The 24,635-nt window shown below is 51.6% G+C and overlaps 1 protein-coding gene across 3 annotated transcripts in view; it reads right to left on the bottom strand.

The window, feature by feature from the left end:
- Positions 1–10,590: 10,590 nt before the first annotated feature.
- The window catches only part of MAP2K3 (mitogen-activated protein kinase kinase 3), a 30,742-nt gene continuing 16,697 nt past the window's right edge, over positions 10,591–24,635 (bottom strand). For all 3 annotated transcript variants that reach the window (XM_085074473.1, XM_085074471.1, XM_085074472.1), the window contains exons 2-13: positions 24,208–24,240; positions 23,774–23,843; positions 21,958–22,006; positions 19,005–19,118; positions 18,421–18,540; positions 18,157–18,273; positions 17,962–18,013; positions 17,060–17,187; positions 16,389–16,466; positions 14,435–14,574; positions 13,677–13,722; positions 10,591–13,252 (exon numbers count right to left, since the gene is read on the bottom strand). In XM_085074473.1, the coding sequence (XP_084930599.1) occupies positions 13,169–13,252; positions 13,677–13,722; positions 14,435–14,574; positions 16,389–16,466; positions 17,060–17,187; positions 17,962–18,013; positions 18,157–18,273; positions 18,421–18,540; positions 19,005–19,118; positions 21,958–22,006; positions 23,774–23,843; positions 24,208–24,240 (1,031 nt within the window). In that variant the 3' untranslated portion in view covers positions 10,591–13,168. The remainder of the gene's footprint in view (positions 13,253–13,676; positions 13,723–14,434; positions 14,575–16,388; positions 16,467–17,059; positions 17,188–17,961; positions 18,014–18,156; positions 18,274–18,420; positions 18,541–19,004; positions 19,119–21,957; positions 22,007–23,773; positions 23,844–24,207; positions 24,241–24,635) is intronic.

The raw sequence follows: 24,635 nt of genomic DNA, 5'->3' as shown, positions 1-24,635 counted from the left end.
TGGGATTTGCCTCACCAACGGGGACAGAGCAGCTGCCAGCACAGCATGCAGAGCTGGGGAGCAGCAGCAGAGCTTGCCAAGAGAGCCAAGGAAGGGCTGGTGGTGAGGAGCTGCCCTTTGCTTCTTGCCTGGTGTGCTCAGCCAGATATCCTTAAAGGTTTATCCACATGCTGATCAACTGATTTGCCTTCAAAGCTGGAGTGAGATGGCTCTCCATGGGGAGGGGTGGTGGATGTTGCACCATTTTCCAAACCAAGAGAGGATGCACAGGTGCTCCTAGCTCACTTGGCTGCAGAGATTGGCCAGGACACTGGAAAGAAGTGGTGATGCCTTCAAAGTGGAGAATGGGTTGATAAAGAGGGGAGCAGGGAGAGACATTTTAGCTCCTGCTGGGTAATTATCACCCCTGGAAAGCTGAGGAGTTAGTTGGTGGGAGGGAAATTACAACCTATCATAAAACCAATCTCTCCCAAATCCAGTCTCTTCAGGAGTGTTTGGTCTGCTTCCAAGGCTCAGCTTCTGGAGGAGTTTGGAGAAGTCCCTCGACAGAGCTCCAGCCCTCTGCAAAGCAGACACAGCATCCCTTTTGTTCGGAGGAGAACAAAAACAGGGGACGCGTCAGGTGAGGGGCTGAAGGAAAACAAACAGCTTCATTCAGGAGAACCAGTCGTGGTGAGATGAGAAAGGACTTAATTACAGTAAGTCCCTTTACAGCAAAACTGCCAGGTGCTAAAAGACTTTTTAATTTAGCAGAGAAAGGCAGACCAACGCCAAGCATCTGGAAGCCGAAGATGGAGAAAATCCAATTAAAAATCAGGCAGTGCTGAGAGTTGAACAAGCTATGGAGTGATGGATTATTCATTCCACGATGTCTTCAACTCAGGAGAGGGGTAGAATAATCGATCCTTGCAGCACTACGTCTGTTGATGATGAACACTCCAGCCCAACTTTTCAGGGTGTGCTCATTCCACCATGAGAGCAAGCCCCCAACTTTGGCAAACTGCAAAGTTCCCATGGATGATGGAGGACAATCCACCAGTCCCTACTAGGTAAATTGTTTTATGCTTGGAGGCATTAATAATCCAGAACTAGCAGCCAACTCCATGGAAACCAACTGGTAGTCAGTGACAAGTTCTCCTGTTGCTATAGGAACAGGGCCCAAACAAATAAAAATTACCTATAATTTCTCCTCCCCGAAGTTCTCCCACATTACATTTCCATAGCAACTAATTAGCTCGTTATCGATCTGAACCAAGCCAGTGGAGGTGTGACCCAAGCCAGTGGACCAGTGGAAGTGCCCAGCTGCCATGGCCAGCTCTGCCCTCTCTCACAGCGAGCTGAGATGAGCCTTTGAGATGGTTTATACTGGGTTTGAGAGGAAAAGCTCGTGCATGAGGAGCTGGGGATGTCAGGGCTGGATTCCTTCGTGCCTTCTCCAGGATACCTCTGATAAAAATATCACTTGCTCCCTTCTATTTCTAGCGGTCACCTTACACCTCTGTTTCTTTCCCTCGTCGTTCCTTTCCGTACTCCTCCTGTCTCTTCCAGGCCCAGAGCTGCTCTGTTGGACACCTGCTTGTCTTGGCAATGTTCTCCCATCCTTCTGGCCAGGATATTTGAGTCTCTTGGCTTGTTGCTATCTCCTGCACCGAGTCAGCAAACTGCAAGATTTGCAGGAGTCTCTCTTTGCTCGTGTGCACCCTCAAGTGCAGCCTCCATCCTCCCTTCAGGCAGTTCACTGTCACAGGTCTCTTCTGTCCCCATCCCTGGAAGTGCTCAAGGCCAGGCTGGATGGGGTTTGGAGCACCCTGATCTGGTGGAAGGTGTCTCAGGGTTGGAACTGAATCATCTTGGAGGTTCCTTCCAACCCAAACCGTTCTGGGACTCTCTGATCAGTGCACCCCAGGAGATTGTGTGCATTAAACCACAGGGCTGCACCAAACAAACAGCAATGAGATAAATCAGCCACAGCCACCTGCTCGATGAGAAAAACTGCTGTGACATCCAAACCAAGGCAAACAGAGCTGTGGGAGGTCAAGGAAAGTTCAGACAGAGCAGGTCCACCAAGCCTCTGTCCTGGAAACCTGCAAGGCTTGTGGTCTCATGCAATGACAGCACCACATCACAGCACTGCAGGGATCAGGGTTGGGTTGTGGACCCCCATTTTGTCCCCACCAAGTGCCCCAGGGTCTCAGGAAGTTGAGGTCACGGTGGAGGATATTGTCAGCATCCCAACCAGGGGGGAAATTCCTGCTTTCTCAGGTTATCCAAAGTCTTCCCTGCCATGCCCAGGACCAAGAGATAGAGCAGAGACTGCTGTTTGCTCTCCCCTCCTGCTTCATTACCCCCAAAATCACACACAACTCTCCATGAAATGCTGACAGAAAGGTGTCAGGAGCAGGCAGCAGCTGAGCACTGCAAGGAATATTCCCCCTATCCCTGGGGCTGCACTTCCAGTTGAATTCACGTAAATCACACACGAATTCCTGTAATTAATTGCTGCCATCCGCACCTGCTGAGTGTGTGAGCAACAGCAGATGTGCAGAGCTGAGCCCACATCCCTGCCCAGACCCCAGGCAGGTCGGGATGAGGCCAGGCTGGGCACCAGGAGTGCTGGGGGATGCTGGATGTGCTCCCACCTGCAGCGAGGTGGAGCCACCTCAGGGCTTTGCCAAGAAAATTGCCTTTTTTTAACCCAAACCAGCACAACCTGATGGGTTCAGTCTCCACTGAGACATGAGCCCAGAGTGGATGGAGCTTGGCTGCTGTGTCACCTCCCTGGTGTGACAGAAGGACCAAGTGGCATCACACCAGCCCCCCTCTCTCCTCCCTCCTCCCCCAGCCCCGTTCCCATGTCACCCATGGGAATCTGATTATCAGCAAGATCTCTGCCACCGTCAGATGTGATCAAAACCACAATTCAGTTAAATCTGATTGGATTGAAAGCAGAGGGTTTCAAGAAGACAGGCATGTACACCCAGAGCTGAATGCTGCTCCCCAGAAAAGCAGAGGGGCATCTGCAGGATCTGCAGGATGGTCACCCCAGGTGAAGGAAAAGCCAGGGTGAAGCTCTGACCCCTGGATGAACTCCATCCTGTGGGGGCAAAAACCTTTGCCAAGTCACTCATCCTCCTTCTGAAGGATCCTGGATAGAGTAAGGTGAGCTCAACCTCCTGAAGATGCTTTTAATTCTTTCTCATCTTCTGAAATCAAATAAAATTCCAAATGAGAGACTTTGTCATCTGAGCAACAGAAGAGAAAAAAAAAAACCAAAAAACCAACCCCAAACATGCCTGGAGATGAAAGGGAATTGTAGATGGATATTTCATCTCCTGCTCTTGTAACCAACGTGAACATAAAAAAAAAGGGGAGAAACAAACAAAAAAATCCCAGACACGGTTAATGAGCTTTGCATTTCAATGTGCCACCAATGTCACTGCACAGACAGCTCCTCCAAGGTCCCACGTCCCTGCTCACCCCAGACAATGGGTGCAGGACAGCCTCGGAGCAAACATTGGGTGAGATCAAATTCCACTGGTGTTTAGTAAATAAAACATGCATTTCGAGAAATCAGGAAAAAGTTTGTTAAATATTTTAGTACATCTGGTCTCCCCACCCGTACACGGCCTTACAAAATGTTTTGCATATTTATTTTAGCATGCACTAGATTTATTTAAAAATAGCATAACCAGCACTGGAAACAGCCCACTTGCTTTTCATCTAGATCTTTGCATTGAATCAATGAATCCAAAATTAAACAAGGTTGGGTGAACTAAATCTATACAAGGACCTATTTGCTGATCAATACAGGGATGGATGCCTGGGATCTCTTTGCTGTGTGAAATATGAGGACTTACGAGAGAGAAATTGCTTTTGTTATTATATTTTTTTTTTCCAAAAATTCAGATTTAATCTCCCCACATAAAAAAATTATTTATCGGAGAGATGCTTGGTTCTAAATAATTCATGCTGGTTGTATAGTACCCAGAAGACAGAAGACTCCTGTCTTCCATTCCTAATGAGAGAGAAAAACACCTCAAATACTTTTCTTGGATTCACTTTCAGCACTGCAGGGAGATTAAACTCTACTTGGCTTCCACGGGGTGTTCTCCCCCAGGGGCGCAAAGCCCCCCAGATCACAGAGAAACCACAACCTGCTATGTAGGGAAGAAAAAGAGCTTCAGACATGTCTGGAGGTAAAGTTTTAGTTACCTGTAAGAGACACCTGGAGCTGGTGTTGAGGTTCAAGGTATGACTTTGGTGACCAAAAGCCAGAACTTGTCTGACAGAGGGCAAAAAGGTCTCCTGAAGAAGCCACCTCAGTAGAAATAATACAATTTTATAAATAATATATGTATATAATGGCCAAAATATAAATTCATAACATAAATTCTCCAAAACAGGGTAGGGGTGAAGCCACCCTGGGGGCACTGAGCACTGAGTCTCCAGCAAAGCAGAGCTGGAAGAAGAACAAAGTCAACCCAGGCCACCCCAGCTGAAGTACATGGGAGCATTAGAGGTCAGTGGAAGTCTCCCCTGGCCAAAAGCAAGAGTATAATCAGGGCTGAAGTGTGTGGATTTGGAAAAAAAAGGAAAAAAGAAAAAAATAAGATTATTGGCCTTTTAGCACATCTTGGGCACAAAATATGGGGCTGACTTTGGGAAGAGCCTTGCAGGGCTGTTTGCTCAGCCAAGTCCTTTTCTCCTAAGCCTGCTACAGGAATTGATCCACCCAGAGCTGTACCTGCTCTGCTCTGAATAAATCTACATATCAGCCTCTTCCATGAATGAAAAATGCATGCGCCGGTAAATCCGAGGTGAAATAATACATCTGTTGTCAGCAGCCTTTTCCCTTTTTTTTTTTTTTTTTTTCTGCTTTTCTCTTCCACGAGTTTCATTAAGAGGCACATCAGCCGTGATCAAGTTGACACCACCAGCTCACTAATTATTCCTGACGCTTCCCCCTTGCTTTGATGATGGATGGCTGCAGAAAACGCCCACCCCAGGCAGGCAGGGAGGGGTAAAATCACCTCCCGGGGGTAATTCGGGGAGAAAACAGAAATCCTGCTGCAGAGGCCAGGGCAGGGAATGTCCCCAAGCTGGGGAGAGAAGGGGACACAGGGGTGGCAGGTGATTTCAGCGATCCCATGGGCCAAGCCAGGCTGATTCCAGCAGCCAGCATCACCTGGGGTTGCCTGGACAAGCCAGGTGGGACAGTGACAATGCCAGTGTCCCCATTGTCCCCACAGTGTCCCTGTGCTGTCCCTGCATGGCCCACAATCGGGTTGGCAGCTTGCAGCACACCCCAGCACGCTGCAGAGAGGCAGCAGCTGCTTCCCACTGGCCCAGATCGAGGATTTTAATTAAGGAGAAGATTTGGGGGAATGAAGGGGAAGATCTCTCTCGAAGCTGTAATTAAAGGAGCTCAGGGTGGGGCAGGATGATGAGAAAGGACACATCCTGCTGCTGGTGGGGCTCAGGGAGGGCAGTGGAAGGGGAGTGGAGATCCCATGGAGGCCCTGTGGGGAAGGATTCCCCCAAATTCAGGTCACAGAGGCCGTTCTGCACCCCCAAAAGCAACCTTTCACTCTTGGCTGAGGTCGTCCACAGAGCAAGCAGGTCCCCTTGCTGGAGTTTTGCAGCCTACAGCAAACCCAGATTCCTGTGGATTCCACTCTGAGTTATGGCAAAGGTGAGGGTGAGGCAGGAAAATCCTCACAGCTCAAGGTTCTGACCCCTTGAGCCTTGAGCTCATCCCCCGAGCCAAAAGGGGCCAATTCAGAGCCCGGGAAGCCTTTGGGAGGTGGGGTGCAGTCAGCAGGATCCCCAGAGCACTTCTGGGCTGTTTGGAGAGGTTCCTGAAAAGAGGCATGGCTTAAGATTAAAAAAAAAAAAACAACCCACACCCCTATGAGAAACAGTGGGGTGAGAAGACAAGCTGGAGAAGCCTGAAAAGCCCCACTGCCAGCCCTACACCTCAGCCCAGCACAGCCCTGGGAGCCACCAGCACCTCTGCATCCTCCTGCCTCACTCCAGGCTCCCAAAATCCCACCCAACAGCACTGCTGGTCATTCCTGGTCAGTGGCCAGAGCCATGCAGAGCTGCTGGGTATTTACACAGCTATGTCAAGCCTGCCAGGGAGGAGCACAGAGCATCCCTGGGGCTCCTGGGGTGATGCCTGATGGTTCTTTTGTCCTTTTTCATTATACTTTTATACCCTTTTTATATACCTTATATCCTCTCCTATTCCTGTACTTTCACGCCCTGTATCTCAGCCCCACATGTTTGTAACTCTTATACTATACCTAGTTCAGAATTCTTTGGAGAAGACAAAACATCCCCACAATCTCAAGAACGTGAGGCACCAGCCTTGAACAGAGCCTCATCCCTGGAACATGTTTTTGTAAACTAAGTTGTAATCTTTTGGGGCAGGAGGTAATTAGAATAAGGGGGCAATTACTTCATTTGTTAGGTTTCTTATTGGGGAGTTTTAGATAGGTATGCTAATTGGTGAGGTCCATAAATTGTATACACGTGGTACTGGCTCTCTCTCTTTTTGTTGTGGTGCACCTGGGATCCTATTAAACCAAGGCAATACCCTTTTCCCTATACTGTGGTGTCTGCGTCTCAATTTTTACCAGCATTTTAGGCATCAGTTCTGATGATGAGCCAAACACCTCCTCACACAGCCAGGGCTCCCCAGCACTGCTCCCATCACCAGGCACATCTTTGGGACCCTGAGCATCATCCCTCAGCTGCTCACTGCCAGCACAGAACAGGACCTGCTGCAGGAGGTGATGTTCTGCAGAGCCTGTGCAGAGCACAGGGGTGACCTGGGAAAAGCTAATTAATTGCCTCACCGAGGGGAGCTTGGAGCAGCCACACACCATTTGTGCTGTTTGGGGCAGCTATAGACTCAAGGCAGAGCTTTTGGCAGAACCTTGGGGTTTATTTATGAATAACCTTATTCAGCTTCAATGAGAAGAAAGGAGTGTATCACTCGAGGAGACCCAAGGCAGAGCTTTTGTCAGAAACTTGGGGTTTATTTATGAAAGCTCAGCTTCAATGAGAGGAAAGCAGTGTATCACTCGAGGAGAGACAAGCGACCCTGAGCAGGGAGGAAATCACAGCTGATATCGAGGTAACAGCTTTGGCTCATCAAGGTTTCCATCTCCTCCACCCTGAGATGCTCCAGGATGCCAATCAAGTGCAAAAGCCACCCTGTCTCTCCAGGTTCCTCTCAGCCCCCTGCCCACGTTCCTGCAGCTCCCAGCGTCTGCAAACAAACAGCCTGTTCAGCTCCGCTTGGTATTTCCAGAAAGGTTAGCACAGCGTGCGAGGGGACAGAGCCACAGCTCCTGGGGCTGGAAAAGCTCCTGGCAAACCCTCCAGGGGACCGGGGCTCCCTGCCAGGCAGTGACCTCCCCGGTCACCCCCGAAGCGCTGCCGTCAAACTCTGATATTTTCAGGCTTTGAGCTGCCAAGGCTTCCTTCTCCCACCCCCACGTCCCCCCAGCAGCATCCCCGCCTCGGAAAGATCAGTAGGAATTTCAAGCTGGGAGGGAAGCCTGGAGGTTTGAATTTGCTGGGCAAGCCAGTTTTCACCTGGTTTGGGGCTCCAGCAGAAAATGAGAAAATCCCCCCTGGTTTTCCAGCACCCCATGGATGGGGAGGTGATGTTGGTGCTGTGAGATTCCCAGGGGATGGAGCAGCAAAGCAGCTGTGCATGGGCTGGTGGCACAACTCACCCCATAAATACTCACACTGTGGGGCTGGAATTGCAAACCAGGCTGCTGGGACAGACAGAAAATGCTTGGAGATGCTTTGTCCAAGCCAGAGGTAAAAACACAGCAAACCACAGAAACTCATATCCAGGGGTGACCAGTTATCAGGGGGAAAAGCAGGGCACCAAAACACCTGGATATTGGTGGTTAAACCAGAGTTTGAGCTCTCCTCACCTCAAAACAAGCCAGGTAGCCTCCTGTTTGAAGAGGAGAGCTGGGAGAAATCCTCAGCAGCTCCTCGTGGGCAGAAAAGACCTTCTCCACCCAATGCTCATCACTTCAACCCTTCCCTCCCAGCTGGGCTGCACTGGTCCCTCCAGGTAAAACGATTTTAGAGCCTCTGGCTGGGCCAGGAAAGGCTGATCCATATTCCTGAGGTTTCATTGCTATTCTGCAGCTTCAGCTCATTAGTGCTTAGGTGCTACAAGAGCCTTGGAAGTTTCTGGGTGAGGCAGTTATTAGGGGAGGATTGAACACGTCTCGTACAAACCCGTGGCCTGGGTGAACTTGCTAATTTACACCATCGATCTACAAGGTGCCCACAGGCCACCTGAACCAAAAAAAAAAAAAACTCTGTCCTAGATACGGGCTCAGCTACTGTCTGGGAAAAAAAAAAGAAAAGAAAAATTAAGCAAAATAAATAACCCTCAGCCCCAGAAAACTGGCTGCATCATCACACCCCCTGCTAATCCATTAGCCAGCCCTCCTCCGCACACGGCTCTCAGGAACAGCGTGAGCTCCAGCTCAGGAGCTCCTGGAGAGAACCACCAGAGAATGGAAGCACAGAACGGGTTGGGTTGGAAGGGACCTTAAAGATCATCGAGTTCCACCCCCTGCTATGGGCAGGGACACCTTCCACTATCCCAGGTTGCTCCAAGCCCTGTCCAGCCTGGCCCTGGACAATTCCAGGGATGAATTCCACAGCTTCTCTGGTCAGCCTGTGCCAGGGCTCACCATACTGACAAGAATTTCTTTTGTCTATCGAACATATATTTCCCCCATTTCAGTTTGAACTCTTTACTTCTTGTCCTACCACTACAGTTCCTGATGAACCAGCCCTGCAAAGGGCCAGTATGACCAGTAAAACATCCACACTGTACTGGGGGAGCACTCTGGGGTCTGTCCTTTCAGAGGGACTGCTCCCAACACATGTTCTCAGCACAGGGCAGGGAAAGCTGCTGGCCCTAAAAGGACTGAGCTGCTGCAGCCCTGGTGGTCCCCATGTCCTCTCCCTGTGGTGGATGTGCTGAGTTTTCCCTTCTCTGCAGGGAGGGGAAGCTGTCCTCACCCAGGTTTGGACACTGCCTGTTCACACCTCGTGACAGTCCCGTGGGGAAGTCACCAGGCAGAAATAACCTCTTTTCGCCTCTGTTTGAGACAAATGGGGGGAAAAAAACACCTTTTCTCCTAATAAGGGAACTCAAAGTGATGAATTTTCCACTTCTGCTGAAGTTCTTTCCTCGGAGGCACTGATGCATTTTTAATGGTCTCGATGTAGCTATTAAGCTGGTAATTGGAACAGAGCAGACTCCAGCTCCTGGCAGGTCGGGCTCACTCCAAGATTGTCCCCACACCACACAGATGGGTTTTCCTGGGGTCCCTGCTCTCCCCAGCATTGCTGACCCCCCTCGGCCCCATCTCCGGGCAGAGCATCACCACCAAGATCCCAATGCTTGAGGGACTCGGTGTCCCCAGGCTGATCCTGCCTGGAGAGGGCTGACAGGGAAAATATCTGGGAGCTGTTTCCTTGCTCCCAGTCCCCCGTGGGGACAATTCTCCGGACCCTCCTGCCCTAATCCAGGCCGTGCAGCCTCGATGAAGGGCGGGGAGGTGCTGAGAGAGGGAGTCACTGCAGGTTGGGGTGGAAAGGGGAGACTCCACCAGGTCCAGGTGGATGTTCATCCCGCGGATCCAGGCTCATCCTGTCGTGTCCCGGTGGATGTTCATCCCCGTGGGGCTGGCTCATCCCGCCGATCCAGGTTCATCCCGCCGTGTCCGGTCGGTCAGTCCCGGTCAGTCGCTCCCGGTCGGTCCCGGTAAGTCAGTCCCGTTCAGTCCCGGTCAGTCTCGGTCGGTCCTGGTCAGTCCTGGTCGATCCCGGTCGGTCGGTCCGGGTCGGTCACTCCCGGTCACTCCCGCCGGCCGTTGCCTCCCCCTCGCGGCCGCGGGCAGCGCGTGCTGCCCCAGGACCCCCGACCCGACGGGATCCCCCATCTATGGTGAGCCTCCTCTGTCCCAAAAACCCAAATCCACCCTCCTGCCCGGCCGAAAGAGCAGCGGCACCCCTGGCAGCGCTCCCCGGGGGTCCCACGGCCGGGATGCTGCTTTGTCCAAACCCCACCTGGACCAGCATCGCTCCACACCTGGAGGAGAAATTGCCAGGGAGCAGATCCTTCCCCAGGCTGCTGCCCCCTCAGTCCCAGGGATCCCATTTTCCCACTGCAAATTCACCCTGAAATCCAGACCTTCAGGGTATGAATTTCAGAAATAGCATTTTTTAAAAGATTCAGTTAAAAAATAGATGCATTTCTTTAAAAAAGAAAAAAAAAAAAGTAATCTTAGGGAACAGTGTTTTCTAGTGACCCCCTTACCCACCTGTCCAAATTTAACCAGAAAAATGCTATTCCCAGTTGTGATCCCATGGGTCACAAGTTGTATAATCACCAAATCAGGAGCAGCATCACCCCGCAATATAAGGAAAAAGCAGGATTCCCCTCCCAGCAGTCACCCCACAGATCCCCAGGGTGCTCAGGAGCCTCAGCAGCCCCCAGTCAATGCTCAAACAGCAACAAGAGGAGACAGCAAGTTTGAGGGTGAATTTTATTGAAAACAAGGATGGAGGTTGAGGGGTACAGACCATTCCCAAAAGTACAAGGGGAGAGGGGCTTCCTGTGTGAGACAAAATCCCAGCCCACCTTAAAGCCAAGCTGGTTCCCCCCAAGGAACTGCCAGAGGGAACAAGGTGGGACAGGGAGGTGAAAAGGGACATGGGATTTGGACAGGTAAGACCTGTGTTGAATGAAGCAGAGCAGATGGCACAGGGAGGGATGGTGTGTTTGCCTCCTCAGCAAAGCCTCAGTTCATCCACAGGGGCCCAAGCCCACCCCAGAGCCATCTCCCCACTGTTGGAAAGGGCAGATGTTCTGTTTCCCCAAAATACAGGAATCAGGACTTTCTCCAGGAGGAGAAATGCAGGAAAAAAATAAAAAGCATGCAAAAAGTTTTTTTTCAAAATTGAGAAAAAAACCCCACCGTTCCCCAAAGCACCAAAAAAGGGTGAGATAAAGGAAGGGGAAAGGAGTTGAAACAAAGAGAGAAGGGGAAAAAACCCAAAAGTTCAACTCAAAACAAAAAATAATCCAAAGTAACCAACTATGAAAAAAAAAATACAATTGTACATCTCAGCAGCAAAGCTGTCAAACCAAGCAGGTACAGGTGAGTGTTGGGTGGTTTGCAGAGCAGGATGAGAGAGATTTGGAGAACATCAATCACCTCCTTATTTCCATCCAAAGGTGAGCTGGGGGGTCAGGGTTGAACCAAAGCTGAACAGGGATGGTGCAGCTCCACCTGGGCTGGTTCCCTCAGGGTTTGTTCACTCAGGGAGGATCAGAGGGATGACACAGGGAAAAGCATGGCTGTGTGATGCCCCAAGGACTGCAAACCATTTGCCCCAAAGCAGCTTTCCCAAGAGCAGCTCGTGGGGACAAATTGCATGGAGCACCCTAATTCCCCAGCACAGCATCAAACCCTGGACTGCAGGAGGTGGGAGCAATGAATTTAAGGAGATCATTCTTCATTGAGAGGGACCCTGAACACTGGAAATTCACCCTGAAATCCAGACCACCAGGACATGAATTTCAGGAATAACATTTTTTAAAGATTCAGTTAAAAAATAGATGCATTTCTTTAAAAAAGGGGGAAAAAAGTAATCCTAGGCCACAGTGTTTTCCAGTGACCCCCTCCCCACCTGCCCAAATTCAGCCAGGAAAATGCTATTCCACCAAATCTGCTGGCCACATAGACATCCACACATTCATCATTGATTTAAAAATATATAATATATAGAGAGCACACATACACACACACAAATATATATTAGAAAAGAAAAAAAAAAATCCTTCGGAAAAACTCAATTATTTAAAAAAAAAAACAAACCCTAAATCCACAGCCGGTGCGTTTATCGATGATCACGTACAGTAGAAGCCAAAAACCCCTCCTGCTCCCTCAGCTCCTCAGGCTGGGAGCTTGGGGGAAACACATCAGGTTTTTCACAGTGGATTTGTCAGCAGAGACGGAACTGCTCCTCCCTCCTCCCACCCAGAAGGGTTTTAATTTATAGCCAGTTAGATTAAACCTAGGAAACATTACAAAGTCCATTATATATAGACATCAAATGTACAGCTGTCGGCAGCCCCGGGCCAGTCACTGGGGTTTGGCTCTCGCTGGCACCCGCAGGGGTTGGGGACAGTTTGGGACACGAGGGGTGCGAGTTCAGCCTCCAGGTGTCACAGTGCAAGGTCTTACATCAGCTCCAGGTTGGGAAGGAGATGGAGCAGCATCTTGTCTGGGAGGCAGGGAAGGTGGAGGCAGCCAGGGCTGTGTCCTCCCAGCCCAGGGCTGGAGGGAAGAGAGGCAGTGTGGGGGAGCTGCTGTCTCTCCATCACCTGGTGCCCAAGAGGGAAGGGATGGATGCTGGATGAAGTCCCATGGGCAGGCATGGGGAGAGCTTGTGGGCTGCAGCTTGTGTCACAGTGGGCTCTGGAAAAATGTCTTTTTTTCTCCCCGGGGGAGCAGCACTGATGGAGGGAGAGGGATGCCCGACTTGGTGCTGCCTCAAAGGGTCCTCAGGGTGTTGAGCCAGGCATTAAAACAGCCTCTGGTGTGAAGAGCAGCCCAGGGAACCCCACAAGCCCCAAAAGCTGCATGGGCTCCTTGGGGCAAAGAGCCAGGCACCAAGGGAAGGTGAGTGAGACCAGACTCCAGGGAAGGGGCTTTGGGCAGGCAGGAGAGGAGTGGGAGAAGCACAGCAGCACTGATTCTGTCTTCCCCAGGCAGCAAAGAAACACAAACCCCGTGCTGTGCAGCAGGTACTGGGGAGGGAAGGTGGCCTCTGGCTCCCTCTGCCCTCTCAGGCACCTCAGGTCCTCTCCCGGGAGCTCCTGAGCCTTCAGTGTCCGTGGCTTAGCTGGGAAGGTGTTGGCTTCAAAAAGCTCCTCCTGGAGGATTTCTTTCTCAGGGCAAAGAGAAAAGAGATTGGAGGCCAGATGGGGCCAGAGATGCCCCCAGGCCGGGGAGGTGCAATTTGTGCAAACCACCGTGAACTCGAGTCCTCTCTCACTCTCCTGCGGGGAAGCCAGGATGCAGGGGCTGCAGGGAGCTGGGAGTTAGGAGTCCTCCCCGAGGATCTCTGTCACGAAGGAGGCCATGTCAGTCTCTTTGGTGTCGTGCAAGGTAAAGAAAGGGTGTTCCTGCCAATGAGACCAGAGACAGTGTCAGCTGACACCAGAGGACAGGTGACCCCAGGGATGTCACACAGCTGGGGTGGACACCAACCTCCTCCCCAGCCTCCCACGGACACCATTCTTCAGCTACAAGATGAACTTTGGCATTTCTCAGTTCAGCCCCAGTGGGACACCCTATCTTGGCAGCTGTACTGCCATCCTTCGCGGTCTAAACTCTCCAAGAACAGACAGGACAGAGGGAGAAAACACCTGGAAAACCTGACTTTAACACCCATGGAATCAGCACATCCTTCTGCATCAGACACACTACACCCATCCTGCTCCATGCCTGAAAAATCACCCACATGTTGTTCCATTTCCCTGCTGGACCATTGATTTGACTTTCAAAATGCTCTGGGATAAAGAGCAGCAGAAACAGCTCTGCACTTACCATAAGTTCTAAATAGTTCATTCGCTCAGCTGGGTTCTTCCTTAAGCTGGAAGGAAAAAAAAATGGGAGAGAAAGGCTGTAGGATCTTTTTCTTTTGCTGTATGTGGTCTGTCATAGGGGATCTCCCCTTCCTAACCAACATGAAATGCTTCTTGTGGGCTGCACCCATTCCTCTCCCTCCTTGGCTGAGCAGGTTTGAACCACCAGCAAAGCAGCCAGGCAGGTATCTGGGGAAGGACAACTCAGTGTTTTGCCACAAAAAGCACAAGCCAAGCAGCTCTGCAGGCTGCCCCACATGGACCAGAACAACTGGGGAGGAGAGGAGATGGTTTCCCAGCACCTGCAGGGTGAGCTCACCCCTGCCTGGCAGCTCCAAGCAGCACCCAGGGAGTAGGGGACACCCCACTTCCCACAAAACCACAAAGCAGCTTTCACCCAGAGGCGCCCAGAGGCTGCCAGGGGTTCGTTCTGGTTTCATCACCACTTTGCCAGAAAACACCAACATTTCAGCTGTGCAGTGACAGGAAAAGGGGAAGAGAAACGTCTGTGCCTTCCAACCAGCCTGGGTGAGTCAGGCCGAGAGCAAAACCAGTTTGGGCAGCACTTCCTGCCATGCTGAGCATCAGATACGGCAAGGAGGGGAGAAATGAGCTCCCAAAGGACAGCAAACCCAGCCCCACGCTTCACTCCCACCCCTACAGATCAGGGCTCCTCCTCAGCCAGGCTGGGAGAGCCACCAGCCCCTGCTGGAGCCTCACCACTGTGCTGTGAAGTCCACGAACTCCTTGGAGAAGCGCTCTGGGGGCAGCTGGGGCGAGGGCTCCTCCACCACCTGCTTGAGCTGCTGGAAAGGTGTTCCCCAGGACTCATATGGGAAACGGAGAATGGCCAGTTCAATCTGGGGATGGAGACAGAACAACGTGAGACACACACCAAGCACAAACCCACGATGCTCAGCCAGCTCAGATTCAAATGAGAACCTTCTTTCCTTACACACCATCTTCAATTTGGGTCATACTTTCTTTTTTTTTTTTTTTTTAAATACAAAAACCCAGAGGCCAAAAATACTTCCTTTTGAGGCTGGTTCAGCAAATTAATGCATTTACAGGAAGCCACCAAAGATATGTAAAATGGGATTATTTAAAAAGATAATAATAACAGCACACAGTTTCTGCACAGGCTTCCAAAGTGCTCTGCTGGCCCTAAGGCAGCCTCTGGGCCTTGGGCTGGCACTGTGTGAGCTAAACACACAAAAAAATCCACAAACCCAAGAAAAATTAAGTGCTAGAACATCATTTTGCCAAAACCACCTCAATTACTGGGTTCTTGCTACAAGTCACCTCTGCTCCATCCCCCATTTAAGCAGGAAAAAGTCTGTCACAGCTCTTGGGCAGTCTCCTCATGCCAAAGATCAGTTCCTGTCTCAAAATGGGCAACAGAACCTCCAGACCTGCCTGGTAGTGTGTGATGGGATGGAGGAATAACAAACCTGAAAGGACAGAGTGGGGACAGAGCCCAGTGTCCCTCCCTGGCTCTGGCTCAGGTCAGGGGAGCTCAGTTCCTGCTGCTGGAAAACTGAATGAAGCCACCAGCCCAGGAAGGCCTGGAATAGCCCTGCAACTCAATGGCCCAAAAACTGTCTGGTCAGAAATCAATCCAACCCCTTCATAAAGAAAACAAAACAAAGCAAATCCCAGGAAGCCAGCCCAGGAGGAAGACATGAGAAGGACCCAAACATTCCGGGGCTCCATTCAGCTGCAGGCTGGCCAGGTTTCAGCAAGGTCCTCTCTCCCTTCTAGCTTTGGAAAGGAGAGAGGTATGGATGGATAGCCCATCACTCAGAGTCTCCCATCCCACAGCTTCCTGCAGCTCAGAGCTGATTACATTTCCAGCCACCCAGCCCAGCTCTGCACTGGCATGGTGACACGAGGGAGAGGGGTTTGGGTTTGGGTTTGGCACTCTGGATGAGGCCATGCTGGGGAAGAGGGAATATTTACCAAGAGGGAGTATTTGCCAAGACAGCACACACAAATGCAGGGATGCAGCGCCCAAAACAAAGGCCACAGCTCAGAGGACACAGGAAAAATTCCTGAAAATAATCTCCCCTCAGAGAGACAGCCTCCTGGAAAGCAGGAGCTGTGTTTCTCAGGCAGCATCCCTTGGAGCCAACAGCTGGGATTTCCTTTGTCCTCTGGCGCCAGAGGATCTCAGCTGCTTTCTGCAAGATCTGTTTCTTGCACGAGGCAGATAAACCATCCCGGCCAGCTGCGATTTTGGAACTGAAAGTATTTCCCCTTCCTGTTGGCTGCTCTGAGCTACCCCGCAGGCAGGATTTGCTGCAAACTACACACAGCAGCTCTGACTGCAGCACGACTGGGATCCCCTGCAAGGCTCTGGGGGGTGAAGCACAGAGGTTTAGCCCCAGCTGCAGCAAACCCTGCTCCACTGACCACCCCTTAGCCAGCATGCAGGGAGTGCAGAGCAATTAAAAGCCAGACTCTTGGAAAATCATCTTGGATACTCATTGTCATCCTGATATTTTCCCCTGGGAGCCTGAATTCCCTGGGTAATTAACCTCATGCCCTGAGCTGTCATGCTCAAATTGAGTCCTGTTTGATGGGCAACCAGCCAGCTGCAGGGGTACAGCTCCACCTGCCCAAATCCCATCCCAACCCCAGAGCTGCAGATACAGATCCCAGCCCTTGGCATTACCATTGTGATCCCAAGGCTCCAGACATCTGACTTCACGTTGTAGCCCTTCTGGTTCAGCTCAGGGTTTATTCTTTCCGGCTGTAAAAGCAAGATGAGAGATGTTACAACTCCTGTTTTCCCAGTGCAAACCCCACAGAGCAAATCTGTGGCTCCAAAAGCCAGGCTGGGTGGATTTCCCTGCTCGTGTCCCCAGGGAGGCAGGGTCTGAGGTTAATAATCTAGCACTGATGAAAGCCACATCTTGCTGCACACAACTCACAGCAACTCTCCCTCTTTGTGGGAGAGTGAGACTTGCATGATCCCAGCCTCAGGAGCACACGCTTCCCACACGGATGCCACAGATGGCAAAGGGAAATTCACACTGACTTGAGGATGAAATGAAACAATCCTGCCAAAAAAAGCCTCAGCACTTTCTATCCAACAAGGAGCAGCCCTTCCAAGCACCACAGTTTTGTGTTTTTCTGCAAATGGAAGGGGCAGAGGGAGAGTCACTGTGGGATTAACACACAGAGCTGGGTTTATGGGGAGGGTGATCCCTTCCTTGGAGGCTCTGCTGAGCCAGGGAGACCTGAGCACTCTCAAGTGGCTTTTATCTCAGGGTGGAGGTGGAACAGACTGATTTCTAAGCAGCAGCCTGCTCAGGGCTGAGGGCTGCACAGGGTTGCACTTACAGCCATGTAGGGTTTGCAGCCAGCATCCATGGTCTTGGCAACAGAGTCCACCAAGTAGCCACTGATCCCAAAGTCGCACATTTTCACGTGTCCCTCCTTGTTGATCAGCACGTTGGAAGGTTTCACATCTAAGAGAAAATGCAAGAGGGCAAATTGGGTGTTTGAAGAGTCTGAGACAAGACAGATGACTCCCTGCAGGCCCCAATACAAGGGAAAGGAGACAAAACTCCACTGGTCTTATTTCAATAAAAGTCATTCACAGGTAAACTACAGCCATGTCCTCCAGGCAGAACAAGTCCCCTCTCCAACCAGGCAGGTCAAAAGGTTGAAATAAAATGCTGAGGAGTTGATCCCCAGCTCCTTAGGAGAGATTTGTGCCCAGCAGAGCCTTAAAAGCACAATTATACCAAATTCTCAGGACAGTTTGTCTCATGCACATCATGATCTGTCCAATACTACACAAGGGACTATGCCAGGATGGAGAGCAGGACCTGGGTGTTACAATTCCCATCTGTGATTTTATAAGGTCTCCTTCAGCCTCACTTTGCTGAAACTACCCAGCCAGGAGGATTTGGGGATTTTGTCTCCAAGAGCTGCCTTCAAGGCACTTCTGCACTCCAAGAGAGACAGAGATGTTCATAAAATAGAGGCAGTGAGGAGTTTTGTTGTTATATTCAACCCTTCATGAAAGCAGGAAGAGAGCAACATCCTGCAAGAAGGGATGCAACTCAGGAACAAGTCTTGAGCATCCAAATTTGTCCACCACAGTCCTAAGCACCAGCAGATTCCACTCAAAGCATCCCAGAGGGACACAGCACACATCTCCTGGAAAGGAGTCCTCCCCTAGCTCATTTCAAGGTTAGATCTCCAGCCACACTCCACTAACCCCATCCAGCATTTACCTCTATGGATTACAGACAGTTTACTGTGCAGGTGCTCCAGAGCTCGTACAATCTGGGGACAAACAGAGTGAAAAAGCACCCATCAGTCACACACAGCAGCAGCCTCTCACTGCAAACACACTGCAGGCCTCAGGAGAGACCTCCAACAGGCTCAGGGGATGCACAAACCCATGGAAGAACCCAAGAGCCACTCACAGACACAGCCATTTTCCCCAGAATGTCTTCAGGGATGGTTTTCTTCTTCTCCAGTACTTTCTTGTAGAATTTATCTAGCGAGGTGTCCATGAGCTCCATGCAGATCCACACATCACCCTGTGGATGGAGAGAAAACAGCTGAGGGGGAATTCCCTGGAAATATGTGGAAGCTAAAGAGCTGGGCTGAAGAACACAGAGGTGTTTGGGGACAGCTTGGTGCCTCCAGTGCATTCCCAAAGCCCCAGGAGCTCCCCAGGTCAGTACCTCACGGAAGAGGGCTCCATAGAAGGTGACTGTGTAGAAGCAATCAACTGTCCTCATGGAGATGTCCAGGTCCATCAACAGCCTCTTCTGCTCCTGAGTGTTCACAGTGGCTCGAATCCTCTGAGACAAACAGCAGAGAAGAAGGGTTTGGTGTAGGTGGGGTAACATCATCATCCCCCAGTCTGACTCAGGACCTGCACTTCTGGGCCCAGGGCAAGTGTTTTACCCTTATTTTGCAGGCAGCAGCACCCAGGAGGAAACACCCAGATTCCCTCTGCCAGACAGAACCTTAATGGATTCAAGCTCTGCAGCAGATGCAGGGTCAGCCAGCAGCCTGGACAGGCATTCTGACATCCCAGCCTTGCACTGCCAGCACCAATCCTGGATTTCCAAGCCTGTTATCAATCCCACCATGCCCAGCCAGTATCAGCACAGGGTCAAACCAAACCACAGGCAAACCACACCAGAAGCTGCCAAACCCAGATAAAACCATCCCCACTTTGCCACAACCAGTGGAGCTCAGCAGTTCCTCTGCCCCCTTGGGGCTGCCCATCCTGATCCCCATCCCCCTCAGGTGTCCTCACCTTCACAGCCATGATGGTACCACTCTGGGCATGCCTGACCTTCTCCACCACGCCATAGGCACCACGGCCCAGCTCTGAAATGGCCACCAGGTCATCAGCTTCCACCTCGAAGTTCTTTAGGGAGAGAGGACAAAATGACATGAGGGAAAAGCACATTTATCAACAAGGACATCAGGAACATTTTCAGCTTGCTCTGCAGGGCGTTTCAAACACTGACAACCTGCAGGACCCCAGAGGCAGCACACTTGGAGAAAATGGGTGTATTTTTGGCTCTGTTGAATCACAGCCCAAACCTTCTCACCCCACACTCATCAGGGCTCGTTTAATTCCCCCTCTGCAGCTGGGGATCAGGACTTTCATCCTTTAAGCCAGGGCACACTGCCACTAGAAAGGGCACCAAAGGTTGGTGCCTCTCTGCCTGCTGGGGATTACCCACACAGGGGTATTTCTGCAGCTGCTGAACTATTTGCAGGATTTTAACAGCTCCTGTGCCAACATGGGCAGCAGTCAGGAGCCTCCACCACAGCTCCAAACCCCTTGTGTGCAGCCAGGGATCCCTCACCTCTCCCCACATCCCAAAAATCATCAGTCACAAACACAGCTTTGTGTGTTTAATAACATCTGTGCAAAGCCTCTCTTAGATGGGATGCACACAGCAGCTCCATTTCTAACCATCAGGGAGCTCAAACGGGTTTTACCTGCTTTCAATACTTTCTCCTACCACCAAAAAGCTGCCAGCAAGGTAAAACCTCAGCTAACACCAAGAAAACTACATAAGTGCTGCTTCAAGCTGGCAAAAAACCATGGCCTGACACAGCAGGGAGCCAGTGAGCTCCTGCACAACCCACAAACAAGTTTCCCTAAAGACACGTTCCCCTGTAATTGCTGGCTCTGCTGGGCAGGGCACGAACTGAGTGAGACATGGGCTATTTTTGGACACTGCATTCATCGCTCCTAATAAGTCACAGGCCTCCTTTTAGCCAGCCTTTATCCAGCCTCCAGTTCTCCTCCGGTCTCAGGGAAGGAAAATAATACCAGGATGCCAAACTGCCCCAGTGGCCACAAAGGCAGTGAGGGTGGGAAAGCAGCAAGGCACAGCTCCGGATACAATGCCTGAGAGCTACGCCCTGAGCAGGGAGAGAGGAAACGGCCTCTGGCGTGGAGGAGCCAGGCTGGGAGATGTGGCTGCTGGGCCCCTGGCCAGCACTGTCCCCTTGGCACTGGCCACAGCACGGGCAGCAGCCATCAGCCTGGCCAGACCTTCCAGCCAGCCCCAGCTCTGCTGATTCCAGCCAGATGTGGCTGGTGGTTGCAGCCAGATGTGGCGGGTGGGGAGTGAGGTAGGGCTGTGCCTGAGCTCAGCACTGAGCTATGCTCTGCCCAGCACAGGAAGCTGCCGGCCCTTTCCTGGGCAGGACGTGGATCCTGAAATGAGGAGAGCAGGGCTGAGGGGACACGTCTGACCTCCTGCTGCAGACAGCTGGCAGAGGAGCGGTGCAGGGGCCTCCAGGAAGGATCTGGTGGTGCTTTTTGGGACACATGTTCTGCAGTTGTTCCAGGTTATTGTGTTTTTCCTTTCCTGGCATTTGCCCTGAGGCTTCCCCAGAAGCTGGCGGTTCCCAGCACACTCCAGGAACCAGGACTGCCCTGCCCAGCAACAAGAGGTGATGGATGCACCCACGGAGCCAGCGCTTCCCTCCCAGGACAATGGGATGCACAGCATGGTCAGTGCAGATCCCATGGACCCAAGGTCACCATCCACCCCCACTCCTAAAGCTGGGCTTCTGCCCAAGTCCTCTTCTCCATCGTGTCACTGCAAAATATCTGGACCAGACCCTTCCTGCAAACACTGGAGCAGGCAAGGAAGTGACTCTAGGGAATTTTCCCTAAGCTGAAGGACTGTCCCCTTGCACACACCATGCCCAGGCTGTCACAGAGAGCATCTCTCCCAGAGTCCTTGCTACACACAACACCAGGCCCAGAAAACAGCACAGGCAACAGGATTGTTCCCTGGACCCAGCCAAAGCTTCCTCTCCTCTCCTCCAATCCTTGCACTGTGGCCAAGAGACCCAGATCCCATCAGCCAAGCCACTTCCCAGCCTGGAATGGTGTAGATATAGGGCTGATCCAATGCAGGGTATTTTTAGCTCGTTTGCAAACAGCTTCTGCAGCCCCAGGAGAGCCCATAACAAGAGAATGAAATAAAAGAGAGACAGTGGCTATTTCTAGCAGTGTTTTTCATCAGGTCACTAGGAAAGACTTTGGAGAACCAGAGGGAAGCTTTGTGCCCAGCTTCTCAAGGGCCTCAGACATTAACACAGACCTGTGGGTAGGCAAGATAAAGAGACTTTGTTTGGGGCAGTCTGTGAGCTTGGTGAGGCCACCCTCATTTAGGGCAGATGGGCTGGGTCATCACAGAATGGTTTAGATTGGAAGGGACCTTAAAAATCATCGAGTTCCAACACCCTGCCATGGGCAGGGACAAATTCCACTAGACCAGATTACTCCAAGCCCCATCCAACTTGGCCTTGGACACTTCCAGGGATGGGGCAGCCAGAGCTTCTCTCCATCCATTCAGACCAAGCTGGCTTGGGGGGCTGTCTGAGATCTCCCACGATGGACAAAACTGCCCACATGGCATTTCATGGCATCCACCTGCCTCCTGCAGGCAGGAAAGCCCAGCCACTGAGTGCACAGGCTCAGGGACAAGGCACCCTACAGTTGGGGTGACACATTCAGGTCCCCAGCAGTCACTGCTCTAAACATACATGGACACCCCACTGCTCCACAGGGAAAAAGTCCTGCTGTGGCATGTCCCATCCTTGCAAAGTTGGATCCCACGAGGCTGCACTCCTGATCTGACAGGTTGCAAGGCACAATCTACAGAGCTCTCCATGCCCAGGGAGAACAAACCTGGAAGCAAGCAAAAAAAAGAAACCCCACTGCCACGTACTTTATCTCCGATGGTAATGAACGCCCTGGAGTCCAAGTTCCTCGGGGGCCTGCAAGAAAAGAGACAAAGTCAGGAGAAAGCCCAGCTTCATTCACCCTCTTGGCCAGAGCCAGGTTTCACATTGCCTTGAACACTTTCAGCCACTGCCTTCCCCACTGTGCCTCATGGTGGGTACCAACCAGCCCCCTCCAAACACCCACAAATGCTTTAAATCGTGCCACTAACACCTCACCCCACACCCACGAGGCACAGGAGAACCCTGGGGAGTCAGCCAGGTGAGACATGCATCAAACCACCAGGCTCTGAAACCATTCCTGCTCGGGAGAGGAGCCCAAGGAGCCGAGAGTGGCAGGATGAGACATCTGTGTGGCAGAGCAGCTCAGCTGTCATGTTTTGACAGGCAGGTGTTGTAACAGCAGAGCCACGTAGCCCGAAACGCACGCGAGGGAACAACAGGTAATTCCTCCCCAGTGAGTCATTTGTGTACACTCTGCTGCCTGTTCCAGGCAGGCAGAGCAGGCAGCTCTTCGGTGTCACCCTTTGCACAGCGCCAGGCAGGCGAAAGTTGTCCTTTATGGCTTTTTTCCTCATTGCTGCCCACTTCCCATTATGGGCAGCACGGTACTTTTGGAGCCATCGTGAGTGCTCTGCCCCTCGTGCCTCCCTTCTGGGCTCTCCCCATCCCCTGGGAGCTTCTAAAAGCAGAGATTGCCCAACCAGTTTAGTCTCAATTCCCATCAGAGCAACCTCCAGCTTCAAGGAAGTACTTTGGGCTCTGAGCAAAAGCTTTGCACTGTGCAAATATTTGCACTGCAGCTCGAAAAGCAGGGAGGAAAGGAGCTGTGGACAGCTTGCACCAGCCTCTGGGCATGCAAAGCCCTGCAGACTCCAGCATGAGGCCTTCTCCAGGGGAAATTCAAACTCTGGCAGGAGCAGAGACAGATGTGCCCCTGGGGAAAAGGAGGTGGCTGTCACACACAGAGCTCGGCTGTGCGAGGCTGCACAGCATCAATGGGGGAGTTCCCCTGCCTCCCCCTTTCTACCTGGGGTTTTCAGCAGTGATATTTCCCTTCTGGGGATTTCACTGCTCTCCTGGAGCTGGGAGAGTTCTCTGGAAGAGGTTTCTGGAGCAAACAAGGCTCAGCAGTGGCAATGCAGTGTTTTGGAAGAGCACCATGGAAGAGGAATTTTAGCTGTCTGCTCTTTGTCAAACCAAGCACTGCTACCCTGGGCTCTCCCTCATGGCATAACAAGCATCAGCAGCTCGAAGCAAACAGGGCAGGCAGAAATTCCAGTGCCCTGAGATACTGCTGGGCACTGGCCCCAGCACCAAACAGCATAACAGTGCAAGATGTCTGTGTCCTCCTTGCATCAGGGTAAGGAGCTGCAAACAACTCAAACTAGTCCTGATACTCAGGTCAACCTTTGTGCCTCTGGCTTCTGTTGTTGTCCAGCTACCACCACCTCTTCTCTTTCCCTGCACTAAAATCCTTTCCCTCTTCTTCCCTTGGGTAGATTTTACTCTCTCTACCCAATCTTTGTCCTTTAGCATTGGCAGAAAGACTGAGGAGAGCTTCCCAGAAGGTTCTGAGTCTTTGCCTTTAGGACATTTCAAATCAAACAGGCACCTCCCAGAGAGACACACGCTGTGCACGTGTCTGCACACATATGTGCAATTCCTTCCCATCAGCCACGAGCCAGAGCTTAAGAGAAAAAAATAACTATGCTGATTTTGGGTAGTCTTCACAGGCCATTCCTCTTGAGGAAGTGCCAAATCCAGCTCTGGAGAACCTCTTTAAGCAGCAGAGATACTTACGTTGTGTTGGCAACAGGTGGTTTGATGGGGACACATGTTATCCTCAGATCCCTTTTCTTCTTGCCTTTCACTGGAAGAGAAGATGCAACATGTGAGCAAGTGGATTTTTGCTTTTTTTCTTTCAAGCATCTTCTTCCCAGCAGGGAATGCTTGAGGGCTTGGACCCCTCACCATGCAAAATGCCAAGGTCACAGTGACCACTTGCCCAAAGTTTCAAGCAAGAGCCAGAAGCACAAGTGGGTCTCAATGGCACTGATGAGCATTTCTTTGTAGAAATATCCAGGGGTGCACTGACAGAGACTATTTTCCAGGTATTGCAGCCAAGCACTGTACCCCAAAAGTGCTCTTTACCCTTCATGGCCATTAACAATCCCCCCTCTTTGGGATTTAAACCCCTTCAGGGGTCAAAACTGTGATTTCTGCTGGGCACTTACCTGGTTTGTGTGGCTCCACGGATCCTTTGGAATCTGAAAGAGAAAAGGGAGACACCAGCTCAGCCTTCATGCTCCAGCCAAACCAGACAGCAGCCCTGCATCCCTCATGGCTCATGAACCCAGGAGAGCTCCAGGAGAGGGAGGCAGCTGGGCTTTGGGAGCACAGCCAAGCCTGGCCCCATCCCCGCTTCTCCAGCCACAAGAGGTCCCCACGCCATTAGTGATGTGCAGGGCTCCCAAAAACGCTCCCTGTCCAGAGGCTCCTTGACCCCCAGGGCCCTGGGCTCAGCCTGGCCTTCCTGGGAAGAGCCAGAGTTGGGTCTGGCATGGAGGGAAATGACCACCAGACATCCAGCAAAACCAAGGGGTTAGTCCCAGCAGGAGAGGGGACACCGCATGCACAGTGGATGGAAAAGAGGGAAAAACAG

The sequence above is a fragment of the Lichenostomus cassidix genome, chromosome 14 (assembly GCF_008360975.1).
Source record: "Lichenostomus cassidix isolate B80296 chromosome 14, HeHo_3.0, whole genome shotgun sequence".
NCBI lineage: Eukaryota > Metazoa > Chordata > Aves > Passeriformes > Meliphagidae > Lichenostomus > Lichenostomus cassidix.
Note: the sequence above shows the minus strand (reverse complement) of the source record. Positions and strands in the feature narration are given on the sequence as shown.